Source organism: Chrysemys picta, chromosome 2 (assembly GCF_011386835.1).
Source record: "Chrysemys picta bellii isolate R12L10 chromosome 2, ASM1138683v2, whole genome shotgun sequence".
Taxonomy (NCBI): Eukaryota; Metazoa; Chordata; order Testudines; family Emydidae; genus Chrysemys; species Chrysemys picta.
In genome coordinates, this window is record NC_088792.1 from 178,966,063 (window position 1) to 178,983,845 (window position 17,783).

General features: G+C 41.7%; 1 protein-coding gene across 10 annotated transcripts in view; it reads left to right on the forward strand.

Moving 5' to 3' along the window:
- Positions 1 to 347: 347 nt before the first annotated feature.
- PHACTR1 (phosphatase and actin regulator 1) overlaps positions 348 to 17,783 on the forward strand; it is a 420,672-nt gene continuing 403,236 nt past the window's right edge. For 3 of the 10 annotated variants that reach the window (XR_256654.5, XM_005305201.5, XM_065584983.1), the window contains exons 1-3: positions 460 to 728; positions 2,840 to 2,966; positions 16,903 to 17,049. Coding sequence is in view for 6 of the 10 variants with exons in the window: in XM_005305201.5 (XP_005305258.2) it covers positions 2,903 to 2,966; positions 16,903 to 17,049 (211 nt within the window). In the remaining 4 variants the exon portion in view is untranslated. Of the gene's footprint in view, positions 729 to 1,534; positions 1,621 to 2,839; positions 2,967 to 16,902; positions 17,050 to 17,783 lie in introns of those variants that run through there. The other 7 variants (XR_010598756.1, XM_005305205.5, XR_010598753.1 and 4 more) reach the window with 5 other exon arrangements.

Genomic DNA, 17,783 nt, shown 5'->3' on the forward strand with positions numbered 1-17,783 from the left:
TGAAGATTCCCCAAGGGGAACCAATCAAAAATGTATGTTACAACATCTCTACTAAATATGTAAGTCCATTTCAAAAACAGAAGTAGCCTAATATTTTGAAAAGACATACAGTGGAAAAAATATTCAGTTTCTAATGTACATGGATTTGAACATTGAAGTTATCAGGAGATGAAATAGTGCCATTTGAGTTGAGATTTTTATTCAAGCTTTGACTGAGCAGTTTTGCTACAGTGCACTGCTATTTGGAGGAAAAATCTGAAACTGCATCAGACAACCACTCTATTTCGTTCTAGAAAATAACTAGCAATTATAATTACTCACAATGTTTTCCGGCTCAGAATAAAAGTGGCATTGCACAGAACCATACTGAACATTCATCGTGATTAGAAAATACTCCACACCTTGAAGAGCAGTGAAGCCATAAGAATAATTTTAAATGCAAATTAAATTGAGGGGGTAGGAAAGAGAACAGAGAAAAGACAGTAAAACAAAGCCTTTCAATTTCCTCAAATTAGCAGGCTAATGTAATATAAAAAGCAGTTCCACTCAGATCTGTACTAAGGCGTTTCATTTCATCATAATATAAAACAGCAGATCCATCACCTTTCTCTACTCTGTACTCTTGATTTCGAGGTTGAAGTGACAATTTGAAGCTGTTCGCTCTGGCTCACCAACTGGTTACATTGCTTAGTCTTATTTCAAGCCAGTAGGATTGATCAGTAATATTGGTAAGTACCTATCTGCTAACCTGAGCTTTTATTTTTATTTTTAATTCTTTTATATAGGTGCCTTTGCTCTTTAGCAATATACATCTATTGGGAAAAGCTTCATCATGTATTTTGCACAAAGCTACATACTATATAGAAATGTGATGATTCCTAGAGACTATTATATGCATATATTCCACAGTGAGTTAATACAAAAAGTAGGAATATCACAGTGTGAGAGGCTTCTGGATAACCTGTGGCTTTTATGGCATCCTTGGAACATTTAATGAATTTCGTGCCTTTCTGAACTGTGCAAAACAGCCTTACCCAACACACAGCACCAGATAAAAATAGGAGTGATCTCTGAACAGTCTCATTATGACATTATTATTCATCTTACATTTACTGTAAAATACTTCATAGTCTCATTATTCTTGTGGTAAATAGTGAAAGGAGGTCCAGGTCAGTAAAAGTAAATTATTAGACAAAACAAAATGCTTCAATTAATCATTACAACACAATTCAGGTTTTCTGAGCTTCTGAAAGGGAAAGTGATCAAGATAAGAGCAAAAACCGAATTAATGAAGGAACTTGATATAGGATTGTTGTTGTTGTTGTTGTTGTTGTTTTTTCTTTTTTTCCTTGGGAAAGTTTTATCAGGGGTTTATTCCTTCAGTGTTGAGGGTGTGGGGGAGTTGATAGTAGTGTCACCTTCTGTTGCTAAGTAACCACATCTCCTGGCCATTTTTATCAGATAAAGGAAGTCCAGTTGACGTTATGCATTATTCATCAGAGTTCCAATCAAATAATCAAAATTATTTGCTTACACTGGGGATATTTTAGTAAGATCAAGGAAGCCCACCCTGAAACTACAGGAGCTTCCACCACTGGCAGGCAGCTCTTGTTATTTGCAGTAAGTATCAATTGTTGTTCAGAATACTCCAATGAAGGGATATGTTGAAGAATTTTAGAAGTTTTCTCATTAGTATAGGTTTGTAAATTGAAAATGATTTCACATGTTGTTCCAAACAAATAGATTTATACTTGGGAATTCAAGACATTGCTTGAGGTGAGGATCATTCTTTCACAGCACCCTAAAAGAAATGCTCTGAAAGAGGAAGGACTATTAATCTCTTTTTTTTTAAAAAATGAAGGTTATTTGTGATATTTATATAGCTGCTTATACATCTATGCATACATGCTGGGAAAGATGCAAAGAAATGCCAGTGTATATCTTTTCTGTAACTGCTGGACTTTAAATATACAATATATATAATTGCTGTGTGAAGTGAAAGAAAATGCAGGAGGCAACAGGGAGGTAGGGAAAGGTTCATGATAATTGACATGTCAATGTGTGTCACACAAGAAACACCGTATGTCAGAGGAGAGGTTAACTCATAGACTACATACCATAAATGGGTTCAAGGAAATACTGCAATGAATGGGTCAGCCAAGAATCAATGCTAAGAGTGCTTGACAATACCTGTTATCAAACATGTTAAAAGCTGATGGTGTGAAGTTCTGCTGCTCCTTTAAGTCAATGTAAAGAAGGCGGCCAGGGGGAAGAGTTCGTTTTCTCACCTTTTTGTGGAATGGCATAACTACTGAAGTGCAATCTAGTTCTGTCTGGTCTGGTGAAATGTTTGTGTTTTTAACATAAATATTATCATCATTTGTTTTACTGTAGTGCCTAATGGCCCTAATCAGGTTGGGATCTTGTTGCACTAGGCATTGTACAGACATAAAGTAAAAGACGACCCCTGCCCCAAAGTTCTTACAATCTTACCTTAAGACAGGATGCCTCAGGTGGGTAAAACAAGTGTATGTTGTGGCGGGATGGAGGCTGTGGACGGGCTATCACTGATAATTCTAGGAATCTTGTTTGTGTTTGGTATTTCTATTTTCCTCATATTTTCTTCAGCTGGGAATATGAAAAATTATTCTTTGAAACTAAAATCTGTGGTTTAAAAATATTCTATGCATGATGGTTTTAAATGCTTTTCCCCAGATCCACTCTGATATGCCAGATTGAGATGTTTTTTAAATACTGCATACAGAATTCTTTACTCAGAAAAAATCTGTGATTTTTATTTATATTTGTATGTTTGATCTTTAGTTGTTTTTCCCCCCAGGAATTTGACTGATCACATCGGTTTGAAAAGAAAGGTGTATTGGCAACAAAAAGTTCCTCCAAGATGGACTATTTTTTGGATGTTGAGTCTGCTCACAGACTGATGTTATACAGTCAAGGAGCTCAAGGTAAAAAAACTTGAGATAGAAAATCAGAAATATAATTGTATTACATATATGGGGTCAAATTATGGCTGCTCGCTTGTAGGTGAACTGTTGAAGGGTAAGAAAGCACAGGGTGTCCTTTCCCCCAAAAAACAGCCACACAAGAAGTCCAGAAAACAGTAAGTGGGCTGATTTTCTCCCTCTGAGCATAAGAACGAGCCATTAAAGCAGCTGGCAGCACAGTCGAAACCAAAGGATAAAACATGTTTGGTAATGAGAGATCGCTCCCTTGGCACAACAGGTAGTGCAGGGAAGGTAGAGCTGAGATTTGTGCTATACCTCTTGTACAGATGCATCAAGTGCAGCTGCTGTGTATGGCTTCCTCTGGTCCCTTGGACTCATGAATAATAGCCCCCCCTCCTCCCACTCACTTCTTAGGCATGATAAGTGCTTTCCCTCTAAAAGTCCACATTTTCTATGATACCTTAAAATTAAAAATTGGGGGTGATTTTAGTTTATACCTTTTCCCCCTTTTCTTTGTCAGTGGCAAAATGGAAAAGGAAGGGGGGCAGAAAGAAGGAAAACAGTAAAAGTGGAAGGAAGAGGGAGGAAATAAAACAAATAACTCAAGAGATGTTCCATTTTGAAATCTGGGGTGAAAAAAGAACACTTTGAAATGTTTTGTGAAAAAACATCACCATTTTCCCACCATCTCTAATTTTTGGGAATCCAATGAGGATACCATTGAAAGCCATTTACTGTGGAGGGGGGAGGGGCAAAAACATCTTCAGGAATAATATTTTAATAGCATAACTTAAAGGCATTATAAAAACTGTGAGGTTGGTAAATGTAAGGTCCAAATCAATGGTTCTCAACCTATTTACCATAGTGGGCCGCATATGCTGCTCTCTTTGTGTTATGTGGGCTGCATCCACATACTATATATACCTCCTGTATGGCCCTGATGATGTCACATTGACCACAGTGTGTGCTGATTGGGCTGCAAGTGGCCCACAGGCCACAGGTTGAGAACCCCTGGTCCAAATAGCTCCATCCAGTTTCAGTCTTATTTTCACATACTGCACTTTCACTTGAGAAGCAAGTCCAAGTTTTCTATAACAAACTTTGTTCAGCTGCCAATCAAATGTATAGTTGTCAGGGTTCCCCACCCACTCTGAACTCTGGGGTACAGATGTGGGGACCCACATGAAAGACCCCCTACGCTTATATTCTACCAGCTTAGGTTAAAACTTCCCCAAGGCACAAATTCCTTTCCTTGTCCTTGGACGGTATTGCTGCCACCACCAATTGATTTACATAAAAATTCAGGGAAGGGTCATTTGGAATCCCTATTTCCCCAAAATATCCCCCCAAGCCCCTTCACCCCCTTTCCTGGGGAGGCTTGAGAATAATATACCAACTAATTACCTTAGCAGTGTGAGCGCAGACCAGACCCTTTCTCTTCAGGACACTGAAATCAATTAGGTTCTTAAAAGAACTTTATTATAAAGTAAAAGAATCACACCTGCAAAATCAGGATGAAAGGTAACTTTACAGGGCGATAAAAAGATTTAAAACACAGAGGATTCCCCTCTGGGCTCAGCTTCACAGTTACAAAAACAGGAATAAAACTACCTCTGTAGCATAGGAAAAATTCACAAGTAAAAACAAAAGATAACCTAATGCATTTCCTTGCCCTACTTACAGTTTATGTGGTTTTAGATGGATTATTCCAGGTATATTTTCAGGAGATGTTATACCCGCTTGGCTTCTCCCTCCGTCCAGAGAGGGACCAAACAAAGAGAACAACAAACAAATCCTCCCCCCCACCAGATTTGAAAGTATCTTCTTTCCTCATTGGTCCTTCTAGTCAGGTGCCAAGTAGGTTATTTGAACTTCTTAGCCCCTTACAGGTAAGGCGATTCAGTACAGCTTCCAAGGAGGGATTTTATGCTACTGCATACATAAAGGTTGTTACCCTTCCCTCTATATTTATGACAATAGTCAAACTAATAGACACTGTATGCCACATCAGATCAGGTTTTTTAAGGTGAAATGCACTTTCCACCTGCATAAACCCAAGCATTCATGTTGTACACAGATGTGCACTACCCTCACCCCAGGACGTAAGTGTGGCACTGCTGCACAGCCAACTGCAACGGCTATTCCAGTCAATGGGCTAGAATTTCATCTCCACACCCCTATGCAAGATGCACAGGGAAACCTTTAAAGGTAGATCTGCAGCTCTTCCCTTGTCCCATTGTAGCCTTCTGCATCAAACCGTGATAATTCAGGACCTTAAGCACCTAGTAGGACCAAGCAAATAGATTGAAAGCTCCAATGGGCAGAGGCCTATTTTGTTTTGTTTTTAATTACTTCATCTCTAAAGTGCTATGCACGCCTGAGTACTGTGATAGAAGTAATATTATAATAAATCATCCCGCATCAGTATGAGGGCAGACCCCTTATGACTCCACAGAAAGGAAAACTGGAATTCAGAAATCTGTAACTTGCCTGACTTATTATCTTAGATTTCCATACCAATTGAGGAACATCCCATGCACTGAATGAGGCAGGTTTTCTGTGGAAAAGAGTGTATCATAATGCATATGCACAAGAGGACCAAATTAAGATTGCACCGACATTTCTTAGCTTCTGAGTGCTTGATTTTGAAATCTTAACTTTCCTTTAACATAGTTTTTGTATGTAATTTCCTAACTTTTTAAAAAACAAACTAAAAAACCAGAACTTCCATCATGAAGAATTATCACCACATGGATCATCAGCAGGGTGGTGACAGTTAGACCCACCACACAGATCTCTATCACTTGAGTTAAGGAAGGAACTGGTAGTGGTAGTAGGGTGTCTTCCTCTTTGTGGACAAGCACCAGTGGATTTCACAGGTATGTGCTGATAGTAGAGACATTGTGAGACTCAGGAATCCTGGGTTCAATGCCAGGTTCTGACAGGAGTGTGCCAGTATAGGTTATAGAACTTTCTGCCCTCTCCCCAGCATCTCTGCCCTATTCTCCTTCCCGGACTCATGTACCTTTGTTTGTCTGCTTTTATGCATCTCATTGGTACCTGTCCCTTTCCTTCTCCACTTCTATTCCACTTGTTCCCCTCTGTTCCTATCTCCACCCTTCACCTGGGCTCCTGTCCTTATTATCTGTCTTCCACCCCATGCTCATCAGATCTCTTCCCCACCGCTTTTGTAACTCTCCCCCCCCCCACCACCAACAACTTTTCCTCTATATTTGTGTGAGGTTGCTTGCTGCTGCTCCTCCTTTTCCCTGCCTGAGTTCCAGTAGGGGGAGCAGTGAAAGCACAACAAACAGTCTCGCCACTCTCAGTTCTGGTGACTGGGGCCACAGCAGTCCTTGGCAATAGCAGGGGCAGCCCTTGCCACTCTGGGCTGGAGCATGCTCCATCACTCTGTGGGGATGGTGCATACACGTTCTGGTCAACAATAGGAGCTGAGGGATGGAGCAATTCAGGTGCAGACAGAATCCCCAGAGAATTTAGCTGCCAGCCTTTAACAAGCCGCTATTGAGCATGAGTGAACTGAGATTTTCAGAGGTTCTAAATTTTGCCAATCTGGGCATATTGTCACAAACGGCAAAGAGAACATTCCCAGCACTAGGGTACCCCTTGCCAAATTTCAAGTCTGTCCTTCAAAGCATGGAGACACTAGAGTTTCTCAATTTTACAGTTGTATGGTTTGGGTTTGGGTTTACTCCTGGGCAAAACAATGTATTTTTCCTTTACCTCATTTTTGGAAATGGCTACGCCATTTTAACTGAAACTTTCTTTAAAAATTCAACCTGAAGCAGGCACCTGGCGTGAACATTTTAGTTCAAACAGTTAAAGTTTGGCAAAGTTATAAACAACTAAAAACAGAATCTTATAATGGAAAACATTGTACAACTTTAACTAGAGGTGTTGCTGCCAGATTCACCTAGAATGATTGCATAATGTTAAAATTTTGTCTCAAATCATACAATCAGTGTATTTGTATTTTTTTAAAACTGCATTTTGGTCAAGTCAAAAAGAGATGGCCATATTCTGTCATTAAATACATAGTGATCACAAATTAAATTATTACAGGTATTATTTTATTATTATTTTGTCTTATTTAAGTTATTACATTATAAATTGTAAATGCAGCGTACTATAGAATCAGGGCTTATTACTGTGAGAATATATTTATCCAGGAATCATATGTATTAAAACATTACTCACATATGACCAGTTATGCGCCTTTCTAATGCTCATACTCATTCTCACTCTTTCTTCCCCTATTAACCTCCCCCTATTTCTCTAATCCTTAACATATTGTTCTTTAGAATCTGATTTTAAAAGGAAATTAAAGTGAAAAGACAATAAATCAGTCGTTCCACTCTCCATAATCCATATGCACCTGTAATCAGCAACCAGTTGAACCCATAGCTTGCATACGGCCATAGAAAAATACTCATAGTTTGTATCTTTAATTTTTAAGTTCTTTTTAGAAATTCTTGGATCAAAACACAAAGAAAACTTCTGTCTATGCTATGTACAGCTATTGTGAACTCTACACAAGGGGGGAAAGTGGCAAGAGGAGAGAATGCCAGTGATGAAATGCAGTCTAAGTGCAGCCAAACAGTTAATAGGCTCTTATTCATACCTAATGAAAATAAGTAGTAGATAAGTATCCCATTCAATCAGCATCAGCTATATCCCAATTCAAATCAATTTATAGATGTTCCCAATAATAACTTATTCAAAATTTGCCCTATGAAATCTGTTTTTCCTCAAAAACTTAAGACTTCAACACAAAATATCAAATTTTTTGCGCTATTTCCAGATCACTGAAGTTTCTTTCAGTTATATACATCAAAAACACATCACTTTCGGTACAGTTAAAACTACATGGTTCAAGCTAAATATGTTAGTACATTGAGAAAATATTAGAAAATAAACAAAACAACTCAAGCAAGCTCCTCTGCCATTAGGAGATAACACAGCATTATGCAAGTAAGGATTCTTGAAGTCTTGTTGGAACAGAAATCAGAATGGCAGGTGTATTGCAAATAAATATTCATCTTTAAAATATTGTTATTAGAACTGGTTAAAAATGAAAAAAAGCGGTTTCACAAGAAAGTTCAAACTTGTTTTCATTTCAAAAGGCTTGAAATGGATCTATGACTTTGGTGGGTGGTCGGAATTTTTTGTGATTTTTGGTTTTTGTTTTTAATTCCTAAAATTTGTCTAAAAAAATAGCAAAAATGTTATCAACATGGGTATTAAAATTTTGTGTTAATCAAACACCAAGTTTTCAGTAAGCAAAAAAATCAATAACGTTTTGATAATTTCTAATTACAATTTTGAAAAAGTCAAAAAGGCATAGCATTTTTCATGGAAAATGAAAATTTCAACAAGTCAACAACATTTTGCAAAACAAACAAAAAATTGTAAAGGCCATGTATCAGTGGGTTCAAATAGATTGGTAAAACAAATTTGATCAGCTCTAATTGTAATTTAACATACTGAATTTAATCTTTTAAGTGACCATGAATGTGCAATATCTAGTTTTAAATGTGCCCCTCCGCCCTTCCCAGTGTTGCTATGTGAAGTGCTTTGAAATCATGGAGGAAAGAGTCCATCTAATTTCTAACTATGTATGTCTTGGATATAGGGACATTTTTATTTAGAAAACTACTAGCATTTATTAATTAAAAATTTGCTCCCTATGAATATTTTCCAATATTTAATTAAATGCCATTGTTTCCATGGATGTGCCTGTCAGTAAATTTGTTTACAAAAATTTGCACAGAAGAGCTGGAAACATGGTAGATGCAAACCATTTAAAAATTTGAATAAATATTCAAAGAAACATTTTTTGCAGTATTTACCCAGCTGTAGTCAAAGTGAATATGTGCCAGACCAAGGATCTAGAGCTAGCTAGGCAAAAATTGAATTCCAAACAAGTGAGCAGAAAAACCCACTCTTTATTCTTTGTTTACAATAAATACAAACTCATCTTTGGACACATCTTTCCATCTCCACCCATCGCTCAGTATGTTAACTGCAGCAAACAGATTCCATCTTTCAGCTCTGTAAGGATGGCATCAGCAGGAAGTTATTTAATGAAGGGTCTGATTCTGGAAGATGCTGAATGTCCTCAACTCCCACTGAAATCAAAGTTGCAGGCTCAAACCACTAAGTTGAACCTTTCTTTAGTGTGTTGTTTCACCAGATGAAACTATGCTTACTATAAAATAAAAAATTTCAATGGTCTCTAAGAATGCGACCCAACTCTCACTGAAGTGAATGGGAATAATTCTACTCACTTACCAAAAGTCATGTCCTAAATTTGTTTTAATGACTATTTTTACAATGTTTATTTTGCAAATGAAAAATGCTTTCCTAACTGAAGAACTGATGATACTGAATACAATATTTCCAGCGCAGAGGGTAATTTTCTTTCATCCTCATTACTGTTAATTCCTGTTGATTGGCTGCTACAGTTTACAGTCCACTACAAATGTTTACTTTATCATAATCTAAATGTTTGAAATTACTAAATATATTCCAACTCTTGACTTATGCTTTGATCTTACAAATCAAAATGCTCAATTAAAAATTGGCATGAAATTTGAAAGGAAAATATTTTTTTTAAAAACAGCTCGGCCCATATCAGAAATAGACGCTATTTCCAGCACTGTTTTATTGTGGTAGGCCAGATGATTCTGTAAAATGAACATATACTGTAGCAGCTTTTGTTAAATTTAGTTAACAATGTACTGTCATGGCTAAACCTGATAGTTATTGGGCATTTGAGACTTGCTGATTGACAGACATTAAATAGAAACCTAGCATTAACTGTTGAAGGAAATAATCTCAGCTAGAGGACTACAGAATTGGCCCTAAATCGCTAGTGATCACATTCTCCACCAGCCAGTAGAAAAATGCAGTTTTATTATTAGTCATTTGTAACATGATAGCACCTAGGAACTCCAGCCAAGATGGAAGAGGGGAAGTGGGGTGTACATTGTATTAGGCTCTGTCCATACATACAGCAAGAGTCATCTCAGACCTGAAGTGTTTAGAATCTAAATAGACAAGACAGGAAGGGTCGGAGGAAAAAAAAGTATCATTATCTATGTTTTAGAGATGGGGAACTGAAGCACAGATAGATTATATGACTTGCCTTGGTCATATAAGAAGTGTGTGGCAGCACCAAGAATGGAACCCAGATCTCCCAAGTGTCAGGCCAGGCAGGGTCTTAACTACAAGATGGGTATGGTCCCCTTATTTCCCTTAATATATATGGATGTGGAATTCAAGGTGTTGGTTTTAGCCTATAAATCCCTAAATGATTTTGGAGCTGGTTACATGAGAGATCGCATCTCTCCCCATGATATCCTGAGATAAGCAGAGACACTCAAGCTTGAGTTCCCTCAATATATACAAGAGTTAATCTTCTGAGCAACCTTTTTATTCTGTTTGCTAAGGCTGCTAAAAAAGGAGTGGGGCTGAGGTAGATGTATTTCTGGCGGAATCCTCTGTGTATGTTATGATTTTTAATTTTGAGGATAGGTGGTCAGAGCACTGGATGGGCATCTGTAGTTGCATTACATAAAATAAAACTACATTAAAAGAACATTATTAAGGTTGTAAAGTCAAGCATTTGAGTTAGCTTATGCAACCTTAATTTGATTCTCTTGTGCGTGTGCATTATGATACAGTCTTTATTAACGTGATCACATACTATTTTTTCCACACAATCCCCTGCCTTGTCCACAATCAGTGCACAGGATGGACAGTGTTCAATTAATGAGCAGCTATTCAAAATTTTGTGGCCCTATGCCTTATTTATTGCATATTATTCAAGCCCTGCTTTGAAGACAGAATTATTAATATCCTCATGGGCTTTTCTATGGCACTCATTACTATAGTATCGGAGTCCTTCCCAAATATTAATGAATTAATTTTTACAACTTCCCTGTTAGATGCAGGGTATTATTATTCCCAGTTTATAGATTGGAAACTGAGGCACAGAGAGTACAATCCAAGTATTCACTAATTTTGGGGGCCCAATTTGAAACAATTGGGACATGATTTTTCAGAGTGCTTAGCATTATATAGCATTCTATATCTTCAAAGCACAGCTCCTACTGACTTCCATTTCAACTCTGAGTGCTCAGGGCTTCTACAAATCAGATCCCGGGGTACCAAATTGGGGACCCTCAAAATGAAGAACACTGAATTAGTGACCATGTCTGAAAAGTTGTGTTAAATGACTTACCCAGCATCACACAGGAACTCTGTTGCAGAGGCAGGGACAGAATCCAATTCTCTAGCACAGCTTTCAACTGTCTTAACCATGAGAGCATCCTTTCTCTTCCCCTGCCTCATTTACTAATACACATGTTCCAAATTCAGCATCAAATGAGGCAGAGGTTCTACTGAGAATAGCCTCCTTCTCTGCACAGCCTTGCTCTACCCACAGAACAGATCTGTCCTGTGCACTGAATGAGACAGGGTTCTTAGGAAAGAATCATATGGAAAAAGGCTAATGTAGTGCCCATCTTTAAAAAAGGGAAAGAGGAGGATCCAGGGAACTACAGGCCAGTCAGCCTCACCTCAGTCCCTGGAAAAATCATGGAGCAGGTCCTCAAGGAATCAATTCTGAAGCACTTAGAGGAGAGGAAAGTGATCAGGAACAGTCAGCATGGATTCACCAAGGGCAAGTCATGCCTGACTAACCTAATTGCCTTCTATGATGCGATAACAGGCTCTGTGGATGAGGGGAAAGCAGTGGACATGTTATTCCTTGACTTTAACAAAGCTTTTGATACGGTCTCCCACAGTATTCTTGCCAGCAAATTAAAGAGGTATGGGCTGGATGAATGGATTATAAGGTGGATAGAAAGCTGGCTAGATCGTCGGGCTCAGCGGGTAGTGATCAATGGCTCCATGTCTAGTTGGCAGCCGGTATCAAGCGGAGTGCCCCAGGGGTCGGTCCTGGGGCTGGTTTTGTTCAATATCTTCATTAATGATCTAGAGGATGCACCCTCAGCAAGTTTGCAGATGACACTAAACTGGGAGGAGTGGTAGATATGCTGGAGGGTAGGGATAGGATACAGAGGGATCTAGACAAATTAGAGGATTGAGCCAAAAGAAATCTGAGGAGGTTCAACAAGGACAAATGCAGAGCCCTGCACTTGGGACGGAAGAATCCCATGCACTGCTACAGACTGGGGACCGAATGGTTAGGCAGCAGTTCTGCAGAAAAGGACCTAGGGGTTACAGTGGATGAGAAGCTGGATATGAGTCAACAGTGTGCCCTTGTTGCCAAGAAGGCTAATGGCATTTTGGGCGTATAAGTAGGGGCATTGCCGACAGATTGAGGGACGTGATCATTCCTCTCTATTCGACATTGGTGAGGCCTCATCTGGAGTACTGTGTCCAGTTTTGGGCCCCACACTACAAGAAGGATGTGGAAAAATTGGAAAGAGTCCAGCAGAGGGCAACAAGAATGATTAGGGGGCTGGAGCACATAACTTATGAGGAGAGGCTGAGGGAACTGGGATTGTTTAGTCTGCAGAAGAGAAGAATGGCGGTGGGAGGAGATTTGATAGCTGCTTTCAACTACCTGAAAGGGGGTTCCAAAGAGGATGGATCTACACTGTTCTTAGTGGTACCAGATGACAGAACAAGGAGTAATGGTCTCAAGTTGCAGTGGGGGAGGTTTAGGCTGGATATTAGGAAAAACTTTTACACTGGGAGGGTGGTGAAGCATTGGAATGGGTTACCTAGGGAGGTGGTGGAATCTCCTTCCTTAGAGGTTTTTCAGGTCAGGCTTGACAAAGCCCTGGCTGGGATGATTTAGTTGGGGATTGGTCCTGCTTTGAGCAGGGGGTTGGACTAGATGACCTCCTGAGGTCCCTTCCAACCCTGATATTCTATGATGATATGTGATCATGTATTTAAAGATTGTATCATAATGCATAAGCACACAAGGGTATCTCCTTGTTCCCAAGAACCTGATAGGACAATGTTTAAGTAAAGAAACAGGGGTAAGATTGCCACCTACAGAATCACCAGCACTGCTACCTGTATCAGCATAGTTTTCTTTTGAGGATTCTGATTCAAACACTGACCAGGGCAGTCCCTGATTAGCTATTTCCAGTGTTGTCCTAGCTATGTTGGTCCTAGGATATTAGAGAGACAAGGTGTCTCTTTCACCAGCAGAAGTTGGACCAATAAAAGATATTATCTCACCCACCTCATCTCCCTGATTAGCTAGTGAGAGTTGATAGGATCACAGTCTAAGATAATATGGTTGCACGCATTGTCAGATAATACCACTAAACCACCTCAGAAATATTAAAGCTCTGTGTCAACATTTATTAGATTTAAGAGCAGATTTCAAATATGAGGAGAAAGAAAACACTCTCTTGACTATACCTAACAGTACAACATGGAAAAGTGTGCAGAGTGCCTCAGCATATTCATAGCATCTACTGCCGTGAAGCGTAACAGACAAGAACAGTTTGAATTTTCAGGGGTGAGTGAAGGAAGAACTGTCTAAAATAATTTAACCCTGCTAAAGTCATAATGGCTGCCCACAGAGCTACTGCTACCCTGACATCTTTTGGAATTGCTGTCACAAAGAGCAATCTTTAGAACTACAGATGGGCACAAGCTGTGAAAGTTTGCATCTGGCTCTGAACTTCCCAAAAGTTCAGGAGCATTCAGACTTGGGTTCTGTTTTCAGCCAATTATATAGATAGGCTTGAGCCACAAAGAGAGATTCAGATTTCTGTCTCGGCTCAAACTTCCCAATAATTTAGGACAGGGGTGGACAACCTATGGCACGCGTGCCAAAGACGGCACGCAAGCCGATTTTTAATGGCACGCTGCTGCCTGCCGGGGTCCCGCTCAGCCTGCTGCCGAACCCCAGCAGCGGGCTGAGCGGGACCCCGGCAGGCAGCAGCGTGCCATTAAAAATCCTGCCCGACCCAGCCCGCTCTTCTGCGCCCACCGCCCACCGCTCTCTCTGGCGGGGGCAGGGAGCAGAAGCAAGCTTGCTCCTGCCGGCTGCTGCTGTACAGCCGGCTCTGCCGGCAGCCAAGCTTTCCCCTCCCCTGTCTCTTCCCCCAGCATGCTGTGTGGAGCCCCGCCTCCTCTCCCTCCCTGCCGCCCCCTTGCGAGGGAGGGGAGAAGAGCAGCCCCAGCACCCTTGCTGCTCAGACCGGTAAGGAGGTGGGGAAGAGAGGCAGGAGCAGGGCCTTGAGCACCAGGTTGGCAGTGGGCTGAACGGGGCCGGCAGCTGGGACCCCAGCTGGCAAGGGGCCGGCAGCCAGAACCCCAGACCGGCAGCGGGCTGAGCTACTCGGCCCACTGCTGGTCTGGGGTGCCAGCCCCATTCAGCCCGCTGCCGGTCCGGGGTCCCGGCCCCTGACCCTGCTCAGCCTGCTGCCAGTCTGGGGTTCTGGCTGCTGGCCCGGGGTTTTGGCTGCCGGCCCCTTACCAGCTGGGGTCCCAGCTGCCGGCCCCACTCAGCCCCCTGCTAACCTGGGGTTCTGGCTGCCAGCCCCTTGCCAGCCAGGGTTCCAGCTGCAGGCCCCGCTCAGCCCGTTGCTGGCCTAGGTGAACGGAACCCCAGGCTGGCAGTGAGCTGAGCGGGCCGGCGGCTTAAGATCAGCATTTTAATATAATTTTAAATGAAGCTTCTTAAACATTTTGAAAACCTTGTTTACTTTACATACAACAGTAGTTTAGTTATATTATATATAGACTTATAGAGAGAGACCTTCTAAAAAATGTTAAAATGTATTACCGGCATGCGAAACCTTAAATTAAAGTGAATAAATGAAGACTTGGCTCACCACTTCTGAAAGGTTGCCGACCCCTGATTTAGGAGTAGGTGAGTTACAAATCTGAAGTTCAGGTACATGCCCGTCTCTATTTTAAAATTCCTGTGTATTTTGATCCATAAGAGGAATGACTGGAACACAAGGAAACTAAACAGCACTATTTGTTCTATGACATTGGTATTTGGATAAACTATTCTTGTCCTACCTCACTGCTTTGAAAGGGATAGGGGGAGACTTAAAACACAACTGGAAAGTAGGTTTTTGTTTGGTCAACCATATCAATGAATAATTCAGAATAAAATAATTTAGAGAAATGAACAACTTACTGCCTACAAGTAGTTCAGCTACTTTCTTTGAGGAAAGATGGGTCGATTGGAATGAACTGACCCAATAAATAATAAAATACATTTTATAATAACCATGTGGATACTACTGTAACTCAATTCAACTCTGCTGAATTCCCTCATCTTTCATATTTCTCATCTCTTTTACTATTTATGTGAGAAAATAATTTGTATAATCTACTATTCTGTTTATCTTTAATGATAAGTTAGCATTTATTATTATTATTATTTTAACAGTACCATATAGCGATTCCAAATGAGATTGGAGACCCAATGTGCTAAACAGAGCTAAGAGACAGCCCCTGCCATTTAAATAGACAAGACAGAAAATGGCAGGAGACAGGAAATATTCTCTTTATTTTACAGCTGGAGAACTGAGCTACAGATATTTGCCTATGGCCACAGAGAATGTCTGCAGCAAAACTGACAATTAAACCTAGATCTCCTGAGTCCCAGTCCAATGCCTTAATCACAAAACCATTTTTTGTTCCTAAAAATAAGGTAAAGGCATTTATGCTTTATAGATACAGAGCAAAATATCCAAAAGCGCCAAAAGGTTGTAGAAGCCTATATCCCAAGCTCTTAGACCCAAGTCCCAAAATGTACTTAGGCACCTAACTCCCATTGATTTCAGTGGGAGTTAGACATCCATATACCTTTGAGGATCTGGGCCTAAGTCATTTTTATAAATGAAACCGAGGCTCCTAGGTCACTTAGGCACTTAAAAAATATATTACCTATAAATGGTTCCACTTTTGTCAGTGTGTTTGTCCACAGAAAGGAAAATGTATGCATACATAGGGGTTGGGGAGTTAAGCAGTTCAGTCTAGTGGCAGCCTTTCCAACAATGAAGAGGGTCTTAGTCTGATATTCCCCAAATCTGACCTTATAAACAGAACTTTCAAGGAGCTTTGCACATCCCAAAATATTGTCAAAAGTTTTCAACTACTCTAGGAGCCGGTGCTGGTGCATGTTGTGGTTGATCCTCCCACGGCTGCTTTTTCTTTCCCCACTTATAGGAAAAGGGGGGGTGGAAGAAGCAACCTTTTTTTTTTTTCATATTGACGATTATATGGAACGAGCATAAATATTAGAACACGAACTGATTAAAAGGAAAAGCGAGTCCCTCTCCAGCAATTGTAATGTCAGGTCACCTTAGAGTCACAGCCTGTCCTGTTTCACCGCCTCCTCAGCTGTACCAGCAGCCACTGGTGCTGTCATTCCCACCTCCGCGTGTCTCAGCAGCCTGGCCGCTTGCCCAGGGAAGAGGGGATGTGTGTGTCTCTCTCCCACACTTGCACCCCCAAGCAGACACTTCCGTCACACAACGCTCCCAGCCCCGAATCAATGGGGCGGCGCTGAGGTTCCCTCCCTACCCCACTGGCCATTCTAGTCACCAGCCAGTCACTGTTGGCAATAATCAGATCACTTTAGCACTGGGACATTGCCCTCCCTGCTGGGGGGCGGGGGGGTGGACGCTGTGCGGCGCCTGCAGGTGACCCCTGGCCCTGCCCCCTCCGCCTGTGCTGAGGCTGCAGGGAGAGGGGCTGGCAGGGCAGCGTTTCCCGATCTCGCTGCTCCAGTCCAGAGATCCTTAACGGGTTTTCCCTCCCTCTCCCTCTTTCTCTCTTTTCCTCTCTTTCCCCTTCCTCTGCTCCCCCCTCCCCCTCCTCTGTGTGTGCGCCTCTTCCTCTTCCCTCCCTCCTTCTCCTCTTTCCCACCCCACCTCTCTCCTTTCTCCCTCATCAGCTCGCCGGGCGACCCTGCTCACCGTACCCACATTAATGGCGGCATCTTCGGAGGAGGAGATAGACCGGAGACCCATCAGGAGAGTCAGGTCCAAGAGTGACACCCCTTACCTCGCAGAGGCCAGGATCTCCTTCAATCTTGGGAGAGGTAAGAGCGACCCCTCTCCCTGTCCATCCCCCCCGAGGCACACACACAGACACACGCCCCAATGCTCATCCCTTCCCTGCCACCCACCCCTTCCCATCCTCAGGCTGCTACTGCACTCCACTCTGCCTCTTTGTGTCTGCTGGGTGCAGGGCGCTGCTGAAGGTATGTGAAGCCCTGACATGTCACGGTCACACAAGCATTTCTCCCCTCCCTTCGCTCCCCAGCCGTAAGACACTGGTGCAATACAAAATGAACTGGCGGGAGGGGGCAGCATGGATGGGCAGGAGGGGAGGACTAAGACGTGGTGGTGGCAGCGTTCAGTTCCTGTCATGGAGTAAGCAAGCAGTGGAGTAATTTCCCCCTCAAAGTTTTTTTTGGAGGGGGGAAGCGAAAAGAGACCTACACAGTACCACAATCACCCCTAATATATCTTTCCTCATTTATCTCCCATCTTCCCCCATAAGGGTCTAGATAACTAACTCTCCCCAGACATCCCCTCCATCTATCCTCCTCCCAGCTTTCCAGGATGTCCTCTCTTTTCACACCTCATTCTTTCCCCAGACTTTTCATTCTCTCTTCCCTTTCCCCCAAAGACCTTATTCCCCCCCCCCTTTCCTCAAACCCATCCCTTTTCCTCTATGCCCCTTATTCTCCCTCCAAACCTCTCTCTTGGCCCCTCAAACCACTTAGTCTCCCTATCCTCTGCCCCCAAACTACTCTCCCCCCAAAAGCCG